This window comes from Fulvia fulva, chromosome 3, assembly GCF_020509005.1.
Source record: "Fulvia fulva chromosome 3, complete sequence".
NCBI lineage: Eukaryota > Fungi > Ascomycota > Dothideomycetes > Mycosphaerellales > Mycosphaerellaceae > Fulvia > Fulvia fulva.
The window spans coordinates 4,686,564-4,710,012 of NC_063014.1; the positions used below are offsets into that span (position 1 = coordinate 4,686,564).

Consider the following 23,449-nt stretch of genomic DNA (forward strand, 5'->3'; position numbering starts at 1 on the left):
AAAGAGTATATATAGTAAGAGGGATAAGGATAAGGACACCTAGTAAGGCGGTAACGGGCGTCGTAGTAGTTAAGGACAAGGCTAATAGGGCTATAGACAATAGAGTGCTAGTAAAGTAATACGAGCCGCGCCGCCTACTATAAATAATACGCTTACGGTCTCTACGCGTACCTAGAACGCTAGCCCGGCCGTACGCCTTATCCCCTAGCGTTATACTATACTACCTAAGCTTAGAGACGAACTCCGTAACTAGCTACGCTAGTAAGGCCGCTACTTTCGCTATCGTGAACCTAGATATACCGGCCTCGACCCCGTATATATTCTTTATAACTCCCGCGGTAAGTAGCGTACCGGCGACGTTAACCGCGAGATACCTATCGCTCTTAACGCTATAACCGACGCGCTAGCCCTCTAGATCGAAGTACTACCCGTTTAGGGAAATTCCTAGCTCCTTAGTACCGTCGCGCTAAAGGAGTAATATACGAATCTACGAATTATAAACACGAAGAACAAGACCACGAGATATATACCTAAGAGGAAGAATACCTATATATAGTAATAGCTAAGAGAGACACCTATATACGTATATATATATAACTAACGTATAGAAAGTATATAGTATATACTAGTACTATAACTAGTATATTAGGTAGAAAAGCAAACGTACTTACCCTCTCTAATACTAGCGCCTCCTCTAAGTTTATTGACCTAAGATTCGTTCGCGTAAACAAAGTCCCTACCTTTAAGCTAGAAAGGCTAAGACGCCTACGTATAGCTAACGGAGCGGCTATACGACTGCTCGAAGTAGTACTAATAGACGTTACTATTAGTAGCTATACTAGTTAAGAGCTATACTACGTTACTAACCTCGATAAGTACGACCTAGTACTAGGTATCTCCTAGCTTAAAGAACATAACCCTTTGTACAGCTTTAAATATAAGACTCTTAGCTTTGATAAGCCTACCTACTACTAATATTAGTACTAGAACGGTATGCCTTATACGATAATAATAGAAGGTAGTAAGCCTAAGGCGCCGAAACTAGTACTACCCGAGCTAGAACCCGATATCTATTTTATTAGCGCGGACGCCTATTATTATATAGCAAAGCAAGCCTAGAAGCGATAAGACTAGCTAGACGCTAATAAGCTCTTCGTACTATAGCCGGAGGATTTCGACGACGAGGAGTACACCTCTACCTTCGCTATATCGCTAGATAATTTAGAAATCTTTATAAATAGGAATAAGGTATAGGACCCGAAGGCCAAGCTACCGCCCGAATATCACGACCTAGCCGATACCTTTAGGTATAAGAGCGAGTTTAAGCTACCTAAGTACAGCCCGTCCGACTATACGATCAACTTGAAACTAGGATCAGAAGGGTAGCGACCCTATAAGAAGGCCTTTAGTATAAACCCGGATTAGCTAGTAGTCGTCAAGAAATTTATTAATAATAGTATAGCTAACGGTACGGTTGAACTATCTAAATTAGACATATCATCTCCCGTGTTAATTATTAAAAAGCTAGGAGGCGGGCTCCGCGTCTATATCGACTACCGCGCCCTAAATACTATTATAGTTAAGGACCGATACCTAATACCTCTATTAAGGAAGACACTTAAGCGAGTTTCTAAGGCCAAGTGGTTTACTAAGCTTAATATCGTCGCTATATTTAACAATATATATATCCGTAAGGGGGACGAATAGATAACCGCCTTTATTACTAGGTACGGATTATACTAGTTTAAGGTCCTTCCGTTCGGCCTCTATAATAGCCCTAGTAGTTAGTAGCGTAAGATTAACGACATCCTCCGAGAATTCCTAGACGACTTCGCTATAGTATACCTTAATAACGTTCTAATTTATACGGACGGCCCCTTAAATAATTATAGAGCTTACGTACAAAAGGTCCTATATAGACTACGGGATATAGGGCTACTAGTAGATATCGACAAGTATGAATTCCACGTCAAACGGATTAAATACCTAGGCCTTATTATTACGACGGAGGGCGTTAAGATAGACTCTATAAAGATTGAAGCTATTATAAACTAGGAGGTGCCTCGTAACGTTAAGGACGTTCTTACGTCCCTTAGCTTTACTAGATTCTATAGGAAGTTTATCCACGCCTTCTCTAAAGTAACCGCGTGCCTTATAGACCTTACGAAGATAGGTAAAAAGAGCAAAGTCGACGGTAAGGTAGTTAAGAAGCTAACCTTCGTATAGACCTAATAGTATAATATAGCCTTTAAGAAACTTAAGTAGCGCTTTAGCTAAGTAGGTATACTAGCCTATTATTAACTTAGCGAGCAGATTTAGGTAGAGATAGACTCTAGCGACTAGGTTAATATAGGGGTACTGTTATAGATAATTAACGGCGTCCTTAGACCCGTAGCGTTCTACTCGAAGAAGCTTAGTCCGTAAGAATATAACTACGACATTTACGATAAAGAGCTACTAGCTATCGTTAAGGCGTTCGAGGAATAGTAACCGGAACTTATCGGCGCTATAGACAATAAACTAGTTCGGGTACTTACCGATTACCGTAATCTTAAGTACTTTATAACTACTAAGTAGCCTAACCGGCGCTAGGTACGCTAGGCTAAGTTCCTGTCCTAGTTTAACTTCAAGATTACCTATCGCCCGGGCGCCTAAGGAACGAAACTAGATAGTCTTACCTATCGCTCTTAGGACATACCGGCGGGGGTAGACGATACTAGAACGTAGTATTAATAGTAGACTATTCTAAAACCCTATAACCTAGATATAGTTACTTAGTTCGCTATATAAGTATAGGACGACCTACTAATAAACAATTAAGTACTATTAATTTGCGACTCGGACGATAAATAAGAAGACTACTATACTAGCGATATCGCTACCCCCTGGCGACTAACCCGCCCCGCCTAGCGAGACGTAATATAGCCGTTACTCGAACTAAACGACGCCGAAGTACGTAGTAACGTCGACTCGGAACTAGATAATAGAGTCCTAGTCGAAGAGATGCCTAGTAACGAGCAACCTATCGAAGGAAGTATAGAGCCGTTAGACGAACCTATACTACTAGAGGAACGGGAGTAAACGGAGTTATATAAAGAAAAACTATATATAGAAGTATATAATAGCCGGTCTATAACGACACGTATACTTAAACTAAAGTCCGATCTCTAGTAGGGGATCGCTAACGTATAGCTATAATAATAGAAGATCGCCGCGTTAGATTATAAAATTATCGCGGATCGACTATACGTCGATAAAGCCTTATATATCCTAGCCTTTTAGAACCTCCGTACCCGGATAGTACGTAAATACTATAATAGTAGAGCAGCTAGCCACTAAGGTATAGCGAGGACTTTTAATCCACTATAACGGCAAAACCTCTTCTAGCCTAGTCTAGTAAGTAACGTCGTAAGATACGTACAATACTACCTAATATATAGGCGCTCGACTCTATTAAGACTAATAAAGCAAGGCACCCTATTCCTATACTATACGCCCGGTTACGAATAGAAGTATATCGTAGTAGACTTTATCGTCGACCTACCCGCTAGTAAAGATCCTAATACTAGACTAATCTATAAATATATTATAATAGTTACTAATATACTAACTACACGCGTACGGCTACTCCCTACTAATAACTTAAACGCTAAGCATACCGCTACCTTATTCTATAAGTATATATTCCCCGTATACGGCCTACTAGAGGTAGTCGTAAGCGATAGAGGTACGTAATTCGTTAGCGCGCTCTTCCGTAGACTCTACGTAAGGCTTAGTATCTACTAAAATCTTTCTATAGCCTTCTATCTAGAAACGGATAGGCAATTAGAACGTATAAACTAAGTACTCGAATAGTATATCCGCGCCTATACTAACTATTAATAAGAGAACTAGGTCGAGTTACTACCCAACGCCGAGTTCGCCCTTAATAATTACGAGTCTATAAGTACCGGAATAACTCTATTCTTTACCGACTCTAGCCGCTACCCGCGGATAGAGTTTAGTAGCCTAGCTAAACTATAAGTTATAGCTCGGGAAGTACCTAACGTCGAGGCCACTAACGCCTTAGTTAATAATATATAAGATACTTAAGTATAAATACGGCGGGTACTCGAGTCTATACGCCGCGACCGCCTAGACGAGCTACGCGACGTATATACTTTTACGTAAGTACGAATAGCTAACGCCGTAAATACTCGGCAAGCGCTAGCGCCTACCTACTAGCCTAACGATATAGTTCTACTAGATGCCTATAATATTAAGACTATACGCCTAAGTAAGAAACTCGATTATAAGTTCCTTAGACCGTTTCGAGTCGTTAGGGCCGTAGGTAGACGCTCGTATAAACTCGAACTTAGCAATAGGATATAAATCTATAACGTGTTCTATACGAGTAAGTTACGCCGCGTAGTAACTAAAGAGATGCCTAGATAATATAAACTACTACTAGCGCCCGTAATCGTGGAACGCAAAGGCTAGGTATCGGAGGAACACGAAGTAGAGGATCTAGTAGATTCTAAGATTAGGTATAACGATATATAGTATATAGTTATTTAGAAAGATCGTACGCGGAGCTAGGCTAAGTAGTTAGCCGTACTACCTAGATATAAGGAACTCGTAATCGCGTTGTACTAGCGACACCTAGATAAACCTAAGCCTACCTTCGACGGACTCGATTAGCCGGTAACTAAATACGGGCTAGCGCTAATCCTCGGACCGTATATATAAACGCGGGATAACTATAGCTTCCTCGATAAAGCTCTTAAAACTAGTACCGGTATTAGTACTAGTAATAGCCCTCTATACGCTTCGAGTATTAAACGTGTAAATGTCGTAGGAGCTCCTTATTCGAGGAGGGGGGGTACTATTACGAGATAGCCCTTTTTACGAACTACCTCGTAATATAGTATCGTCGGCCGTACGCCCGCGCGCTAGCGGCCGCTAGTACCCGCTAGCTCGATTCGCGCTACTTTATCTTCTCGCGCTTCTCGCGCTCTCTTAGATAGCTCGCGTAACTATATATATCTTTGCCCGACCCTATTATAGTACTCTCGCCTATAATACTCCTAAAACACCTATACTATTAACTATCGATACTATATATAGATATACGCTATCCTATTAGGTTCTTCTTTATTTATATAATCTATAATTTCTATCTTCTACGGCTACGCAATTCGTGTCCTATTTATAATAGGTTATAAGCCCGGGTTAGCCTTTAGGTCTTATAGATTGACGTCGTAGTAGTTATTCCTCTATTATACTAAAAGGAAAGGTAGACTAGAGGCCGCCTCCGCATTATATAGGAAGCTATAGCTCGCTATAGGTGTATATTAGCCGTAAAAGGGCCTAGTAAGGCACTGTTAGACTTTAACTAACTTAGAGGGTTAGAAGAGAAGCCTATACTAATACCTTAGAAAGGTAGGCGAGCCTACTAGGAAGAGTTGCTCTTAGGACATCGTATTGTCCTTACTAACTTACTGTTCCGTCTAAGAGAGCCGTAGTGTCTTAGAACACCCTCCCCTAAGAGAGCTATAGACAGTGTCTTAGAAATACGATCCTTACGACCGACTTTCCTCGCTTTCTAGTAGATAGCTATTCTCTCTACTATCAACCTCGCGTTCGGTTCACCTCTTATCGATCCGATCGCGTACGAACGAATACCTTTCTTCTATAGGTAGCCATCCTGTCCTATATATAAAAGTATAGAGGAAACTAGATACAGCACCCTTAGTAGGAGGAGAGTAGCACCTATCGAACTAAGGACAACTAGAGGACATGGTTCTCATTAATGTAAGACTATCTTGAAGCTCAAGATGTGCTTTGGGTTGTAGATAGAAGCCATCTATTATCAAGCACACCTAGCTCCTTAACACTATCTGAGTCATTAGATCCCTTACCTAGACTTGAAGAGTCAAGATACAGTCTAGTTAGGAGGAAAGCAAATGTAAAGGCAAGATATAAGATCTTTATCTACCTTTCACAAGATGACTAAGATGAGGTGTTAGAGATGAGACAAGCTGGAGAGATCTGGCTCAAGATGAGGGCAAGGTACAGCAAGGTTCATGCTGCATATGCAATGACAGTTGTTCAAGAATTGATCAACTTCAGAATGATAGATGGCATAGCCATCAGACAGGCCTAGGTCCACCTTAGCAATCTTGTAAGAAGGATTGCTGAAGTTGACCCAGCAGAGGCTCACTACAGAGAGCCTACAAGGAAGCTGAAGCATCTGCTTCAAGCCCTGCCTAAGGTGTATCTTAAGACCAAGAACACTATCCTGGCCTAGCCAGGACTGTCATATAAAGATTGTCTACAACTGCTTGAGTCATATGAATCTAGGCTGGAAGTTGTATCTAAGGAAACAGCAATGTTTGTAGGAAGAGGTTTCTAGGGCAAGATCACCTGCCATCTCTGTGATGGTGATCATGTGATCAAGGATTGCCCACACCTCTCTAGAGCGAAGCATGCTGTCAGGAAGGACAAGCTCAACAGAGGAAACACCTCTGTTGCAAAGAGACAATCATCACCACCAAGAAGGAGGTCCCCATCCCCAAGCCTGAGGGACATCCTAGTGGTGATGAAAGACCTTATAAGGAAGGTGGGTGACAGCCAGAAGAAGAAAGCCTCATCTACCAAGAAGCCTGTAAGAGCCTATGCAACCTAGGAAGACTCATCAGACCCTGAGACACCATCAGAGGATGATGAAGTTGATGAGGTTGCCTATTCAACTGTGGAAGCCAAAGGCAAGTACCCCTCCTCAGAGTGGTTGCTTGACTCTTGTGCTTCATCCCAAATGACTGACCAGGATTCACTTTTCAGGACCCTGAAACCTCTTCAGAAGAGGAAGTGGATCAAGGTTGGGGGTGGCTACCTATATGCCACACATGAGGGGAGTGCAGTGATGGGTGGTCCTTCTAGGAAGCAGATTGTCTTGAAGAATGTTTTGTTTGTTCCTGGCCTTGGAGTTAGCCTTGTTTCTTAGAATCAGTTCAGCCAACAGTTTGCTGTCCAACCACCCAGTTTCACCCTCAAATCACTTTCTGGAAAACCTGTTGTCTAGACAAAGCTGAGAGGGGGTGTTCCATTTATTCAAAGTGTTTCAGAGCAGCTTGAAGCTATGCCTCAAGCATATGCCTCTCTACAGGAGCATGACTTGGATCTGTCCAAGTTAGGTACACATTTTGAGTGTGAATTAGAACAGGCTATGACTGCCACTGAGTCGCAGGACCAGTGGAAGCTATAGCATAGAAGATGTGCATACCTTAGCAAGGGACTGCTAAGAAACCTATATAGAGTCACTGACAAGAAAGATCCTATTCCTGTTCCTTCTAAACACCAGAACTGCAAGGTCTGCTCCCTTACAAACATGAGGAAGTTCAAAGGACCTGCCACAGAGAGGAAAGGAGAGAGGCTAGCCCTCATCTCTATTGACATCTGTAGGCCTTTTCAAGGTGCAGTCTTAAGACTTGGCTTCAAGTACTGGCTTAAGATTGTAGACAACTTCTTAAGGAAGAAGTGGGTAATCCCTTTGAAGGCTAGGAGTGATGCTCCTACAGCTCTAAAGGAATAGAAGGTTCAGGTAGAGAACAGCTCAAGGTGTTTTCTATCTGCAATCCGTAGTGATGGTGTAAGGGAAATTCTTTCCTTACTAAAACAGTGGGAGAAGGAGTTTGGCATTTAGATGGACATAACTGATGCCTACAACTCACTTCAGAATGGACCTGTGGAAAGGTCAATCTAAGCCTCTAAGAACACAGTGAGAGCTATGCTTGAGGACTCAAATATGCCAGTTGAATTCTGGCTAGAGGCCCTTATTGCTCAAACTGTGGTCAGAAACAGACTTCCAAATGGACCAATGATAGATGGTACTATCCTTTCACTAGAAGAAGCCTTCACTGGCCAGGTACTATCAGTTGACCATTTGAGAGTCTAGGGATGTAAAGCAGTGATCTATGTAGACCCGAGATCCTAACCTCAAGGCTTGAGAAGTGACAAGCTCATGAATAGGGGTAAAGAAGTTGTCTTTGTTGGCTATATGGAGAACACCACAAAGTAATGGCTCTTCTGGGAGCCTGACATGAAAGCCTTCAAAACACACGGGCAAGTTGACTGGTTTGAGAATGAGAAAAGGGGTGATATGGATCTTGGCATCACCTTCACAAACCAGTCAAGCAGAGCCCTAAAGAGAAACCCCGTTAGAAGACCTCCTGCTCAGGTCTCCAGTTCATCAATGCAGCCACAGCAGCTCCAGGTAAAGCCTCTGTTTGTGCAACTTCCCTAACCTCCAAAAGACATTAGAGAGTACCAGAAGAGTGGAGTAGAGGGGACTCCAAGAAAAGAAAAGGAAGAGGAACTTGTTCAGGAGGATCAACCTCAACAGCCACCTCAGCTTATAGGCAACAAGAGGTCAAGGGGGGATGAAGATGATGGCTCTACTAAGCATGAAGCCAAGCATCATAGGGCATTGATTGCTCAGATGTTTCATCTTGATCCAACTATAAGCTAGGTTGAGGAAATCCTGAATGATATGGAGGGATATGCATTTGCTGCTGTTAGGCAGGCTATAGCCTACCAGCAGGAAGTGCTAATCCCAAAGTCCTATAAGGAGGCAGTGGGAGACCCCAATTAGGGACATATGTGGAAAGAGGCAATCCAGAAAGAACTTATTGCCTTAGGAAGCAACAACACCTTGGATCCAGTTGTACCACCAAGGGGTGCAAACCTGGTTACATCTAAGTGGGTTTTTGATGTGAAAAGAATGATCAGTAGAGCCATTAAAAAGTTCAAGGCAAGACTAGTTACAAGAGGGTTTTCATAGAAATATAGTGTTGACTTTGAAGAGACCTTTGCACCTACTGTTAGGCATGATACCCTTAGGGTCTTCATGGCTGTAGTATGTGAGAGTGATCTTGAGATGCACTAGGTGGATGTGAACAATGCTTTCACCGAAAGCAGCCTTCTTGAAGACATCTACATGATCCTACCCCTAGGTGTTGAAATTCCACCAAATATAGTCTTTAAGGTCCTTAGAAGCCTATATAGACTGAAGCAAGCAGCTAGAGATTGGAACAAGCTCTTTGTTGCTAAGCTAGAACAGATTGGATTCACCTAGTCCCAGGTGGATCTATGCCTACTCATCCACAGAGGAAGAGACATCATGGTCCTCACCTATATAGATGACATCCCTATTGTAGCTCTAAAGCTGTCAATTGTTCATTGGTTCAAGGCTGAATTTAGAAGAGTGTTCAAGATCAAAGATCTTAGGGAACCTGAGAAGATCCTTAGAATGAGGATTACAAGAAACAGGTCCTAAGGTACTTTGAAGCTTGATCAAGGACACTACATCTAAACTAACCTTGCCAAGATGGGCATCTCTCCAGAGAAGGCCACACCCACACTCTCACCTATAGACAGCTATAAGGATCTGAGACCTTTAGCTGCTATAGATGAGAGGTGCAACAAACAGGAGTACCACAGTTGTAATGGTACCTAGATGTGGCCAATGACAATGACAAGGCCAGACCTTGCTTTCCCCCTTAGAAGAATCAGCTTATATGTTGCTGACCCTTCAAAGTAACATCTTAGAGCTTTGAAGAAACTCTCTAGATATCTGAGATCATACCTAGACCTAGGCTTAATGTATAGAAGAGGAGGAGGTATTCTCTAGGGATACTCAGATTCTGATTATGCTATAGACAAGGCAGATAGATTCTCAATCCTTGGACATGTGTGGTTCCTTTATAGATCACCTGTGTCCTAGATAAGTAGGAAGCAGAAGTCTGTTGCCACATCAACAATGGAGGCTGAGTTCATAGCTATAAATACAGCAGCCAAGCAGTCACAGTTTCTTACTACAGTCCTTAGAGAGATGAGGTGTCCTAACCTAGTTAGAGAGTGTTCATTCTAACCTAGGATCAAGGCAAGCAAAAGTACTGTTGATGAGCTGAGACTAGTAAAGCTTATAGGTGACAACTAAGCAGCTTCGACCTTTATTAAAGATGCCTATATCTATAACAGGTCAAAGCATATTGATGTGGCATACCACTATGTTAGGAATCTCTAGTGGTAAAGGAAGATTGTAGTAGATTACTACTATACAAAGGACATAGTTGCTGATAGGCTGACTAAGCCCCTTAATGGCTAGCAGTTTCAAAACTTTGTAAGGCAGCTCTAGCTTAGATAAGGGATTGTTTAAGACCTTCTGACCTGAGTGGGAGTGTTAAGAATATATAGGTCATAGGGTCAACATTAGGTGCTTAGGGGGATTAGTAATTAGGGCTTGCTAGTCAAGTCCTAAGTGCAGCTGTCTCTCCTAAAACACCTACACTATTAACTAGCGATACTGTACATAGATACACGCTATCCTATTAGGTCCTTCTTCATTTATATAATCTGTAATTCCTATCTTCTACGGCTACGCAATCCGTACCTATATAATACGGGCGTATACCCTTCGTACCTCCCTTAAGACGGTCACCGGCTCTCTAGTACTACATCTCTAGTGCCTCTTATAACGCGCCTTCGGCGCAATTAGTATGCTTAGCATCGTATACGCGAATACGCGTACGATTAACGTTATTCGTACCTACTAGCCGTGTCGGTCCCTATATACCCGCGAAGCGGGTATTAGACAACCTAGTAATATTAGACACCTTAACAATATCAATAAGGTGTATTCAATTATCTATTAGCTATATCGCCTATATAGACAAGCTATATTAGCATAATCTTCCGTCTCTCTACTAGATAAGCAGGTCTGTTATATATCCCCTTAATATAGCTTATAATCTTACTTATCCGGTGTCTTAATTCACCTATTCTTATACGTACTAGCTAGGCTTTAAGCTGCTTTACTGTGTTCTCTTCACGTTCTTATATAGTAGCTCTTACGTTAATAGCCTTCATAACACCTCTACGCTAAAGGTGTTGTCTCTTCTAAGTATTACGAGCATTACGAGCGTTCTAGCGGACCGTAGTATTATTCAATTTAGCTACTACTTTGGCGCCCTTAACGATAGTAATCTAGGCTCTACGGAAGAGTAGCTCTAGTCGCTACTTAATAGACTTATCTATTAATAGATTAGCTATTAGCGTAGTAGTATATCGACCGAAGGTCCTTACTATTATTAGAAGCTACTTATCGTTAATAATCGGCTCCGGTGTTAAGACTCGTTTATTCGATTAAAGAGTAGCTAGGTCTTACCTTATACAAGCTAATATTAGCTCCGGATTGAAGGGGTAGATACTACACTTCTCGAAGCCGCTTATAATAGTTGTTAGCTTTATTACTTGCCTTCTAAAGGCCTCGAAGTTATATAAGAGCTCGAGCTTGTTATAGTCGCTATAACTATAGCGAGAAGCTGAATCTATAGCCTCTACGTACTAGTGCTTATAAGGCTAGAATACGACTATATCTAAGGGCTATAGAAAGTGTATTGTATAGGCTAGTAGTGTAAAGGGGATTATTAGATGCTCGTTATAATATTCAATAAACTTAATCGTGAAGTGAGAGCCGTACCTATCTATTAATAGCAGCCTATATACACCTCGCTATGTCTTTGTAGAGTACTCGTTAAAATGTCGTAGCTATTCTAGTATAAGTAGGTCATTCGTGTATCTAGAATCACTAACACCTATAACCGTGTCGTCTTTAAGGTATTAGTACTACGTATTTAGGTGCATCTTCCCTATCAAGATAAGGAAGGCTAGAATCACATACCTAGCTACTAAGACAGCAACAATATCCGTATAGCTCTTACGGTTAGTAGTAGGAAGGAAGTTCTTCCTCTTCGGATATTACGTAAGAACGTACTAGTTCTTCGCAATACTAATGCGGAAGCCAGTCTCGTCCATATTCCACATGTCCTTAGGCAATATGCCATGCTCTTGACAGGTCTCCTACAGCTTGCTATACCACTATTTAAGGTCACCAATATCCTATGCCGCTACTCTTGCTACTTCTAATAGTTGTTGCTTCACCTTCTTCTATTCTAGATGTCGATTGAGCCATCGTTGTAGCCACTTCGAGCTCACAATTGGAGGTGATCTAGGTCTAGTATAGTATCGCTTAAGGATCGAATTTGCGCTGATCTGGACTATCCGGAGTCGCGCGGATACGCCTATCTTGTCACACCTCCTCAAGTAGGTTGCAAGAACAGCTTCTTGATCGTCTGTCAACACCGTGTGCGTACGCGGCCGTGTGCTGCGTGAGTTGTGACCGAGAAGTCGTCTTCTGAAGCGTTGGTAATCGACACCCCAGTTGGCGGCTACCTGCTTAATAGGACCTGGATTTGACGCGTCGCAGTACCACTGCACGGCCTCACTGATGAGCTCCTCTTCTTCACGATAGATGGAAGCAACCATATTGATGAGATAACGCGTGTTGAATGGAAGATACGCGTGTTGGAAAGCGTGGTTTTATTGAGGTGTCCAATATCACTGGGTTGTCCAACACCCGCTTCGCGGGTGCATGGGGACCGACACGGCTAGTTATCTTAGATTCAGACTCCTATAGCGAATTCGGACGACCTGACTTTGTTAGCGTAACGCTAAAGCCCAGCCGGTCACTTTAAGCGACTGCCGACGAGTACCGATCACGCTCCACACTGACCAAACCGCCCAAAACAACTGGTGGGATTATGCTCATTTCTGAAGGTGTTGTTCTATCTCTCTATTCACATCCACACCACCTTGTTCTTCGTTCTGCTGCGTCTATAGTCACAATGTGTATCTACTGCGTTCTTCTGACCCCTGCTGAATATGATATTCTCCAATCTCTCGGGTGATATGGCTGTCTTGAGCCTGCAGTGTCCAGAGCATTGCGCACCTGATGCCTTGTGGGTGCGAAGAGCGGTTTGAAGGTCTTAACAAGGTCTCTTTGCGAGCACTTGATGCCCTTAAGTCTGCAGTAGTGATAGGCTCCTACTATCTGATTCTTTTGAGGTGTTGAAAGGTGTTTGGTCATCTTGCAGTAGCTTCTCCAATCCAAGAAACAGGTGAAAAGTTTGCGACGGTAGCATGCGACAACAACACCACATATAGCCAATCCAAGCACGACAATTTGTTCAGTGATGTATCCAGATACGTATATAAATTTGCTGGTTGCAATGGGCCTGATATTGGATAAAGAAAACACGATTGAAGATGTGGTGTTGTTTTTTGGTGGAGGTAGGCGCTTTGGTCCGTATGACGCGTGCCGATCAATCAGAGGCTTAGAAGAGTCGTCAGGGGTTCAATTTGCGCACATTGGTCGAAACTCACCGGTTCCCGCTTAAAGTCACTAGCGTCGGCACGACGCACTTCCGAGCCTTCGCAAAACGCCCGAGCTCGCTGAGGTAACCTGTACCAGCTCCACCCTCCCCATCAATTCCCCGGACCCCAGCTAGCCAATCGGACCCCAGTGACCCATCAAGCTCCCAATCAAGTTCCATTAAATGTTGACAGTCTTGCACGTCGCCGTTACGCCTCGGGGAGGGCACATCGGCGGCGCCCTTACCCCTGCCTAATGAGGGCCCCCCCTCCCACTCGTTGCCGGCTCGAGTGCGCGGAAAAGATAGATTCTAAGCGGTTTTCAAGGTGTAGCTTAGAGTTGTAGTAGCAAAAGCTCAATTCATATAAGCGGTAAATAATAGGGTTCGGTCGGCTAGCTAGGGTCCGGTAAAGTGGTTAGGCTCTACCCTACTTAAGACGTTCCTTTAGAGTTGACCTTATTAAAGCTATTAGACGACAGACTAGCTTTCTAAGAGTACTCGAGCCGCTAATAGGCCTAACACCCCTACTTTTTATCTCCTCAGATCCCTACTACGAATACTTAATAACTGCCGTAGGATAGATCCCTATTACTAACATAATACTACGATATAAAGAGAGGGATCCCTTACCTTCCGTCGAAAGGCCGATTCTATAATTACTATCTAAGCACTTCTAGATTTAGCTATCGGCCGTTACTTCCTATACTTACAGTGACCGCGCTCGAGCTTTCTTTATATCCTCTCCAGATATTATACACAACCTACTACTACTACAACTACTACTATGCGTCTTCCTTGGGCTTACCAGATTCCTCTGACTATTTTTCTTGCAATACCTGGAGGTTTCTGCATAGATGCCTCCCGCCCGGCCTGGACTAATCCTGAAGGAGACTCGACCCCTATCAAGTTAACGCCGCCACCAGGCTATCACCAATTCTGTGTAAGTAAAGGCTAATAGAAATGCTTTCTACACATACGTTCGAACGGCTAAGATATAACTAGGGCAACATGATTCATCAGGGTGGTGTGCAAACGTTTGAGTTCTCAATATACCGAGGACAATGTACCTTGGTTCCTTCAACACCGTGCCCTCCAATGGGGAACGTTTTGTTATGCAAGTCATAGGACGCCGCTACAGTATGTTTGCGCGAGATCAATGCTGTGGATACCCTCCTGTGGGCGCAGGCATAGGGAGGCGAGTTCTTCAGCCCAGGCGAGAGCAGTCTTAGGAGATGGGGGGGCGAAGGTCCTGTGAAGATGTTAGTAGGGCCCTTCGGGGTTGTCGTGGCCATTAGCCTAGCATCGTTAGAGGATGTACATCATAAAATGTATCCCGATGGCACCGCGTTGCTAATGGAGTGAGCGGAGGGTGCCACCCGGAGCGACAATACAGATCTCAATTATGTGAACATGTTGAAGTCAACACTATGTAACGCGATACGATATGTCCAATCCGGATCAACTACCCAGTTAGTCTATGAACGCCTACCCCTTTACATTCGTCATCCATCAACGCCCACTCTATATTATTCGTCATCCATCTTCACTGAGCACATCGACTACTGTTGATTGCAGTTCTTATTCTGTGGCTGTTCGCTTGCCTGGGTGGGCGCTTGTGTCTGCTGAGTAGGCTAGGGCAGCTGATTACCATCATCCATCGATATGTCTGGCTAGATCTAGTGTCGATCAATGTCCTCAATTGCTGACCTATATCGTGTTGCAAGCTGGTCAACCGTGAAGTGACCCCACTAAGGGTTGTCAGGTGTACTCATGTAGTATGCAGCTCGAAGCTCTTCCTCTGAGAATCCAGTGCCCTAGCGGACTGCACGTTGAATTATAGACCGAAGCTCGCCCTCAGTAGCTGGCATAGGCTCGCCATCCGAGAGTGTACGATGCACAGGATCTAGGGCTCCATGTAGGAAGCGAGAGCGCTGATGTTGTAGTATAGCAGCCACGGCTTCATCAATCGAGTCCTGCATCTGCTGGGCATACTGTCTCTGGCGCTCGTCTTCAGCTTCTCTCTCCATGATGCGAACTTGAGCAGGACTCAACGACCTCATACGCGAGACTCTCTGGCGCTCGGCTTCCGCTCGCTCGGCTTCCTCTCGCTCGGCTTGCGCTCGACGATGAGCAGCATCAATAGCTGCTATCTGAGCAGTAAGCTCTGTGCCGTCGATACTGTATTCTTCTTGGAGTCGAAGTGCGTACTCACGATCTGCAGAAGTCTGCGTCTCTCGAGCACGCTGCTTAGCGGCAAGAGCAATGGCAGCTCGAATCTCTTGCTGGCGGCGGACCTTCTCGATCTTATTAAGAGACTTCGGGTGCTCTAGATGTGGCGGCGTCGATGACATCTCTCCGCCTTCGACCATAATACGCTATAGGCGGCGACGATTCTTATCACCCCAGCGTTGAATAGCAAGCGACGATGGCTTGCCCTTGAAGCGATCGAATGAGAATGGCTCTTCAAACATAATGTCCTGTAAGCTGCGTACTCGTGACATTGCGACGTAAGTGAGCCCTGGGGAAAAGTCCTTCGTGATGTTGAGAACGACCTTAGGCAAGGTCATGCCCTGACTCTTGTAAATAATGATGGCGTACGCGATTGTAAGAGGGAACTGGGTCCGGCTGCACATGCCGTCCTTGCCACGCATCTTGTAATTGTGTCGCACTGGAAAGATAGGGACCACCCGAGGCGGAAGTCCTGCGCCAGGGAAGTGCTGCGTGTCGTCCAAAGTCGGGCCATCGTACTGATCCAGCTCAACCAAGATAGCTGCTGGCAGGAGGTCTAGAATCTCGTCGTTGTTTCTGCCATCGAGTGGATTGCTAGTCTAAACAACACCTCGGACAGTACCAAGTGAGCCGTTAACTACGCCTTTCTCAACCTATAGGTTCTGCGTAATCATGACTCGACTGCCAATGCATAGAGGGAAAGCCTTGTGAAGATTGCTACCCATGTCGTAGGTAGCAGATGAGGCATTGCTTCCAGTATGCTTGGCCTCGATGATTCTCACTAGATTGTTTAGGCGAAGAAGGGCCTGCTGGTTATAGGCGTTCACCTTGGCCTTGGTAGCATAGATGCGGAGCGCAGTATCGAACTCACGCTGCTGTTGGGCTGTAAGCTTCATACTTACACGAGTGACGAGTAGCTGCCACTGCTCGAGGGTGAGGTTGCCAGGACCAGCACGGACTGCACCTAGAACTTGGCGGAAGGCATCACCAGTTGGATCATCCTCTGTACGGCGCTGAATGGTCTTTAGTTTTAGCGTAGTAGAGAAGGACGTCCACAGCTGACGACCAGTAGCTTCTTCGGCAGTACGCAGACCATCCTTGACGTATACAGCATTGCCACTGACGGGCGGTAACTACCAGAAGTCGCCGATCATGATAATTAAGAAGCCGCCAAATTCGATGTTCTTGTCTCCAACCTGACGAAGACGTCGATTAATCCAAGAGAGCATCATCAGGTTGACTATTGACTTCTTATTAATGACGATGTAGACGACACCCTGCATGAATATCTCAAAATCGCGGAGTCCCGTGCCATCAAGTGGGACATACTGACCTATATTGATTGGCAGACGGAGAGCCGAATAGATAGTGTACCCACAAATGCCGTGAGCGGCGAGTCCAGTAGGTGCAAGTCGCAACACAGGATTACCATGGAACATAGGCTCGCGGACTTGCTCGCCATTCTCATCGAACAACGGCAGGCCAGCCATGTTATACATTGGCTTGCCCGATGCTGCGCGGAACTCTAGCTCAGAAGACACGTAGCGAATAAGGTACGACTTGCCAACGCCCGCTTAACCATCGGTGTTGACACGTATCGGAGCTGGCCTTGGATGTGGATTGTCAGGGCTGTCAAACTCGCTGAGAACGAGAGCCTTGAAATGATCTATAACCTTACCAGCGAGTGTTTGCTGCTCTGGTGACATTCCATCCAGCACAGCTTGGGCAGCAGCGCTATTAGGGGCCCAGCCGTATGCTAAGCGCTTAATAAAGTCTCCACGTAGATCTTTCCACCAATCTGTAGGCATATCTCCTGGGTGGAAGCCGTACATGCCGATATGAGAAGCCCAGTTATATGCATCAATCTCGCGGGTTCCAAGACCTTCGAGAGCCGCCGCTGATGCACGAGTAGGCAGTTGGTTGGCGATAAGTGCAAAACCTGGGTTCTCAACAGACTCGGGGTGGAATTCTTCCTCGAATTCGGAATCAACAGGCGCATCGAGTGAGAACCCATAGTAATCATCTAGATGATTCCACTCATCATGATACGACAGCTGCTGCTCTTCGTCCGAATCGCTCTCCTCGTGCTGCACAGGCGGGTCCGGTACTTCGTGGACGTGAGCAGTGCGGCAGTACGCTAATGCATCGGCGTACGTGTCGAATGCGAGTACCTCTTCATCATCCTGAGAATCTTCAAGGCTCTCGGAGAATATGTACGGCAGGCTGGGGTACTTGCCATGGAAGGCATGATGAAAGCAGATCTCCGCCCGGGCATACTGCTCGTACGTCTCGCTGCCTGGGACTGGGCTGTAGCGTGGAAAGTAATTAATGACGCGAGTCTTCGCCTAAGGGCGCGGACGTAGCAAAGCAAAGTCCCACCGAATAAGCCAGTCGTAGAGGGTGCAATCGATGACCTCCTGTAGTCGCTCCATGTGCTGTTCGTCGTGTTCATCGTCCTTGTTGACTTCAGTGAACCGAGACACGCGGCCCATGTACTTCTGGAGAGATGACTGGCCAAAGGGAACCATCTGTCCAGAAGTCTGGTCGAATCTCAGCGCAGTACGCTGGTCACCTGGCTCCCTACAATCGAAGGAGATGATAGTGCGTGTACTGTTGGTCATCGGCAGCTTCAGCAAGACATAGCACACCTCTTGAGCTCCAACATCGCGCTCACCAACTAATTGATTCAACATCTTAGCCGTGAAGGACACCATTAGGTTGACATGGCTGACCTTCGGCAGCACCTTGGTCGCGATCTGAGTGAAGCTTTCTGTCGGTACTTCCTGCTTGCTGACATACTTGGCCAAATAATTGACAGTAGCCCCAATATTTGTGCATAGAGTGATGTCGGTGTTGCCCATCCAGCCAAGACTGTTTAGACGATTCCACTGGTTCATGCGGTCGTCGTTACGTGGGCTATCGTACATGTCATGCGATGCATTAATCGCCCGAGTAATAATAGCTTCGTACGGGTATAGCGGACGAGGGTAGTGGAAGCGGCATTGACGGGTCTTGGTGACTCTGTTGAAGCGCTCACAGTACTTGTAGGTACAGTTGTGGCGTTGAACGCGGTTGACAATGAGCATTAGCTGGTAAAGATTGTTCTCACGCTGATCGTGCGGCAAGGACAGTATAGCAGGCTCTCCAGGTTCTGGTCCGGATCGCTAAGGAAGTGGATTGCTAGCAGTAATGTGCTTGCTCCAGAAATTCGTCATTGCTGCACTCTGCGCCGGTGTGGACGTCGCGGGCTCTGGTGCAAGCAGTCCGGGAGTGTGTGCGTCCTTTAGCCAGACCAACTTGTGGCAATGTACACTGCCGCGCATCTTAGAATTCAAATCGCTCCCATGAGTCATTAATGCCCAAGATCGGCTCCATGACCATCTTAGTGAAGCCAGTGTAACGGTGGTAAAAGCTGTACGTAGCGATGTGTGGGTTATCGCGGACGTTCTCCTTCGCTAGCCGCATGCGCTGATCCTCCGTCAGATCTGGCGTAGGCGGGTTGGGCATATAGCGGTGAAGGTCATGAGTATAGTAGTCCGGTGCACTGTATGTCATGAATGTAGTAGGGCAATCCAGGAAGTGTACGGTGTTCTGCAGCTGATTGCCCTTGCATCTCCAGTAGGCGCGTGTGCCACGCAAAGTGTTGCCCTAGCGGACAACGGCATTCAGTAGACGCTGGCCATCAAGATCATCGTCATCACCTTCTAGGGCCGCACGGAGATCCTCGACGGTGATGTTTTGATACTGATTGTTGGCACGCACAAAGTGCTTCGACTTCGCCATCGACTGACGTCGCATAAGCATGTTGTAAGCGACGTAGCGAAAGCGAGGGTGTTGCGCAAAGCGTCCATCTTGGTACTTCATCATATGGTCGATGTAGTCGTCAAAATTGACCTTGCGCTGTCGCAGGGGCTCTACGAAGTCTGCCTCACCGCATGGATACAGCGACGGGAACGCTCTAGACAGCAATGGATATGAGCTGTTAAACTCATCCAGCGGCATCGTGTGAAACTTAGGCATAGTGAAATGGCGTTGCTGCTGAAGCTGTTAAGACTGAGACGACTGAAGATCATCGAAGTCTCCTGACAGCAGTAGGGGTGGTGACGATGTTCCGTCAAGCTGCGATATGTCGCTGAACTGGGCATATTGCTGAGCCTCTGCAGCAGCGGCGGTCCGCGTTCGGTTCTCGAGCTGCTGAGCATCATATTGCTCGACAACTTCGCGCATAGCGTCAAGCTGCTTCTGTCCATACTGTACTCCAGGAATGCAACCGTGCGTGATCTCATACTCGTCATCCTCACCGGCTGGTTCTTCTGTAGTATGATTATCGCTGAGACTTGGCTCAATCACATCGGTGCGCTAGTTTTAGGAGGTGTTCATTGCTGGGACCTCATCGTTATCGCCATCCATAGCAGATGTGTTGCATAGTCCCATCTCCAGCACGTTGCCATCTTCGGGTAGTTCGCGGATGCGGTCGGGGTTAATAACCACATCTCTGTACAGCGGATGTCGATTCTTGAGGTGGTCAAGCCACTTAGCAACAACGGCACATCGGACTGTGAACTCGCGAGCGAACATGCGGCCTTGAGCCTGATCGGTCTCTGATGGACGAAGGATAACGTCGGTGACCTCTGTAGGGATCAACGGCAGCTCCTTGTATACACGACCAACCTCGCGGAGGAAGTGAATCACATTGCCTTTGTACTTGTGCTGGCCAAGGGGTCCACCAACAACCCAAGTTGTGCAGAACACATGTACGATTGCGATAAGCTGTTCCTCAATCTGCGTGATAGCTGGTAGATCCCAAGCAGCTGGGCCAAGGCTTGGGTTCATGTGATTTGCCGCGGACATAAGGAAGGGATCTCCCAAGCCCTTCGCACTATCGCGACCGTGACGACAACGCTTGCAGACCTGGTGCTGATCCGATGGCTCGAAGGCATCAGCCATCTGCGCATCTCCATCAATGTCGTCAGGCTCATGACCGGCATCGTAGATAAGCTGCATGTTGAACCACCGCTCGAAGCAGCGCATACATGTTTCCATCTTCTGCTTCTACATAGCGGCAAGCCACTTCTGGATAAGCTTCCAGTACGCAGGGTGAACCGCTTCTTGTGTCTCGAGGAGTTGCCGAGACATAGGTCCAGGTGGGAATGGCAGCTCAGGTGGCGCATCTCGTAGGAACAGGTCACGCAGCTCTTCAAGCCCACGCTGTGCAGTCTCACGAGCTCGTGGGCCTGACTTTCGAGTAGCAGGCGCGTCTGGCTCCCTGTCGGTCCGATGAGGCTCGCAATTCCAGTCAAACTCGTCACCAGTCTCATCGTTGATGAACTGTATGCGGTGCTCTTCATGCATTCTGAGAATACACCACTTCTTCTGCTGGGTAGGATCCGTGTTGCCAGCTACGCAGTACTCGCAGATCTCTTCGCCACCAATTGGCACCAAGCGTGAAATAGCGCGAGGGTGCTGGCACATGACGCACATGAACCATTAGCGTGTAAGAATGGGGGAACCTGGAGGATCATCGCCTAAAGCACCGCCGAGATCTTCTTCGTCTTCTTGTTCTTCTTGGCGATAACCTTTAAAAGGTGTGCCAAAGCCTGAAGGCTGACTCGGATCCTCTTCACCCTTGTTGAGGCGGGCGATAAGCTCCTCAAGACTCGGTGTCACAGATCGCTCACGGTCCTCTCGATCTGCAACGCGGTGGTTGCGGCGTATGTTGTTTTGCTACGCTCGAGCGCGCGCAGTGACCTCATCGTCATCACTGTGCTGACCACGTGGGAAGAACTGGCGATCAGACAGCGGCGTGCCTGATGGCAGGCTGCCAGTATGCTGTGAGGATCGTCGAGGCTGAGAGGAAGGAGGTGGCGGCGGTCCTATGTTGCCTGAAGGTCGACCTGCAACAGTAATATAGGATAGGGTTGAGGTAGTCACGGAGGACAGGCCGGAAGAGGATGGTGATGGCGATGGCGCGATATTGATGGGCGTTGCAGGGGCTGGTGGAGCCAGGCCACGAGCCTTTGGACGGCCTCCAGCATGCTTCTGGCTTGGTTCGTCGGCTGACGGCGATGACACGCGCTTCCTCTTCTTCTCCATCTTAGTATTCAACAGCTTATCTTATTTGACCTTGTTAGATTGTCCTCGACACTTCTTACAATTAGCAGTGCGGTTCTGCGTCTTCTTGGTCTTGCGGATTAGTGTGAACTTGGACTTCTTCTTGCACCGCTTGCATTTGCCGCAATAGTATTTGTCCGAGTCGGCGTTCTGGCTGGCCTCAGAGTCACTGCTGGTGCCTTCTTCCGGGTCGAGTGCACGAGACGCCGGCAGCTGCTTGCCAGGTAGGATAGGTGGTGGTGGAGGGTCCATGCCTCCGGGAGCAGACATGACATCTGCCATGTCGCCGACTGAAGGTATGAGGTATGTAGAATCTGTGTTTGCGACAGAGGGTGTTTGCGACGGAGGGTGTTTGCGACAGTGTCGGTGGTAGTGACGTACGACAACGCCGATGCGGTTGACAGTGCTGGTGGTAGGACTGGTGATGGCGGAGGCGAAGTTGCAGATGCGTTGCAGATTGGGGTTAAGTATCCGGCAAGAAGGAAAGAAATAAGAAGGCAAGAGAAAGGTGGCCTGCAGCTTTACGGGAAGAAAAGTAGGTCGCATTGATATGCAAACGCGTTGTGTAACACCACGGTTACCAGACACTACGTTCACCATCAAGGCCTTATGCGAGCAGCCGACGTCACCACGTCACCGCCGGACAGCTGCACTCGTTAGCCTTGGCACATGTGACAGACTGGGGCAAAGGAGGACTTATCTAACATCCGCACAACGCCTGCGGCGTGCTTGAAGGCGCTCCGCGAGGGGCGCAGCAAGCTGCGCGGTGGGCCACTCACTAGCTGGCATTAATACCTGACGGTGTTGCTGTCCAGCTGGCGAGTATCGATACCTCCGGCGGCTGGGGAGACCCCAGACCCCCTTTCTTGGCTCTTGCGGAGCGGCATTTTCACATGCTTTGTGCCGACTCATCATGTCAGTGAATGCTTGGTGTGAGGTTTGGGTGGCTGGGACTTCCCTAGGCACCTCACCCGCCCCTCACTTTCACTGAAGCTATATCAATAGTTAACTTTGCACACCCATTGTCTCGCGAGCGGCGATATGGTCCTTAGTGTGCTATCATATCAATGTGAGCGAGACATATCATGGCGGGGGGCCAGGGAATCATTTCCCATAACCACCATTCAAATCCAACTCGCTATCTTGTTGGTCTCAGCAAACCGTCGTACAGGTCTGAAGTAGACAGTAGGTCCTCGGCGCGCAGTTCGTTCAAGCCCATCAGTTCTTGATGGCATTGGCCTATCGACGCTTTAAAACTTATCTTCCGAAATGTATTATCTGTCCCGAGCGGGTATCACCGGTCGTGGCCTCCGTAGGATGCGGTATTCGTTACCTTCCCTATTGTTGCCCGGGTGCGCCTGCGCCTCGCAGTGATGTCTTCGGGACACTTGCGGGATGACTCGATTGAAGTTCATTATAGGTATGAACAGTCGGTGTGGGTTCGTCCCTACCGGCGATAATGGGGTGTTTGGATATGCTGTAATGGTCTCACCTCCGTCGAGGGGGCGTTGTAAAGGCACCTTCGGGGTGCCTTACCTTCTGCACTTTAGAAGGTCACCACCTTACAAGGTCACTAGTTCGAGCGTCTCGTCTGGTGTCCATCTCTCTTTGCCAATGCTTGAAGGGTGAGGCAGGCGTAAAGGTCGCTGGTTCGAGCGTGTTCGATTGCCGTATCGTCGTCTCTTTTTGTCGCATAATGGCACGGTGTGACAGTGTTTCTCGTGATCTGATTGGCTGTGGCTATCTACCTCCATGGACGCCGTAACACTGCTACGAACAGGCTCGTTTCTTGCCGTTTGATCGTTAGCCAATAGGGGTGCGAGAAACACCTTGCACATACCGCCAGCACACCCTGC

At 46.8% G+C, this 23,449-nt stretch overlaps 7 protein-coding genes across 7 annotated transcripts; 1 reads left to right on the forward strand and 6 right to left on the reverse strand.

Annotated features, from left to right (window-relative positions):
* Nucleotides 1-14,037: 14,037 nt before the first annotated feature.
* CLAFUR5_14689 (Ecp24-1) lies at nucleotides 14,038-14,378 on the forward strand (the record flags this gene model as incomplete). Its single annotated transcript, XM_047913837.1, has 2 exons — nucleotides 14,038-14,193; nucleotides 14,256-14,378. 2 exons carry the CDS (start codon nucleotides 14,038-14,040, stop codon nucleotides 14,376-14,378), a joined length of 279 nt encoding a protein of 92 aa, XP_047759856.1.
* A 689-nt stretch (nucleotides 14,379-15,067) lies between these two features.
* Nucleotides 15,068-15,604, reverse strand: CLAFUR5_08449 (uncharacterized protein; the record flags this gene model as incomplete). Its single annotated transcript, XM_047907597.1, has 1 exon — nucleotides 15,068-15,604. The coding sequence occupies one exon, from the start codon at nucleotides 15,602-15,604 to the stop codon at nucleotides 15,068-15,070; it is 537 nt and encodes a 178-aa protein (XP_047759623.1).
* Nucleotides 15,605-16,135: 531 nt separating this feature from the next.
* On the reverse strand, nucleotides 16,136-18,379 carry CLAFUR5_08450 (uncharacterized protein; the record flags this gene model as incomplete). Its single annotated transcript, XM_047907598.1, has 4 exons — nucleotides 16,136-16,615; nucleotides 16,679-16,995; nucleotides 17,161-17,789; nucleotides 17,862-18,379. 4 exons carry the CDS (start codon nucleotides 18,377-18,379, stop codon nucleotides 16,136-16,138), a joined length of 1,944 nt encoding a protein of 647 aa, XP_047759064.1.
* A 427-nt stretch (nucleotides 18,380-18,806) lies between these two features.
* On the reverse strand, nucleotides 18,807-19,484 carry CLAFUR5_08451 (uncharacterized protein; the record flags this gene model as incomplete). The annotated part of the gene is made up of 2 exons (XM_047907599.1): nucleotides 18,807-19,088; nucleotides 19,140-19,484. 2 exons carry the CDS (start codon nucleotides 19,482-19,484, stop codon nucleotides 18,807-18,809), a joined length of 627 nt encoding a protein of 208 aa, XP_047759063.1.
* A 363-nt stretch (nucleotides 19,485-19,847) lies between these two features.
* CLAFUR5_08452 (uncharacterized protein) lies at nucleotides 19,848-20,486 on the reverse strand (the record flags this gene model as incomplete). The annotated part of the gene is made up of 1 exon (XM_047907600.1): nucleotides 19,848-20,486. One exon carries the CDS (start codon nucleotides 20,484-20,486, stop codon nucleotides 19,848-19,850), a length of 639 nt encoding a protein of 212 aa, XP_047759066.1.
* A 48-nt stretch (nucleotides 20,487-20,534) lies between these two features.
* CLAFUR5_08453 (uncharacterized protein) lies at nucleotides 20,535-20,963 on the reverse strand (the record flags this gene model as incomplete). Its single annotated transcript, XM_047907601.1, has 1 exon — nucleotides 20,535-20,963. The coding sequence occupies one exon, from the start codon at nucleotides 20,961-20,963 to the stop codon at nucleotides 20,535-20,537; it is 429 nt and encodes a 142-aa protein (XP_047759065.1).
* A 633-nt stretch (nucleotides 20,964-21,596) lies between these two features.
* On the reverse strand, nucleotides 21,597-21,875 carry CLAFUR5_08454 (uncharacterized protein; the record flags this gene model as incomplete). The annotated part of the gene is made up of 1 exon (XM_047907602.1): nucleotides 21,597-21,875. One exon carries the CDS (start codon nucleotides 21,873-21,875, stop codon nucleotides 21,597-21,599), a length of 279 nt encoding a protein of 92 aa, XP_047759068.1.
* Between the last annotated feature and the right edge of the window lie 1,574 nt (nucleotides 21,876-23,449).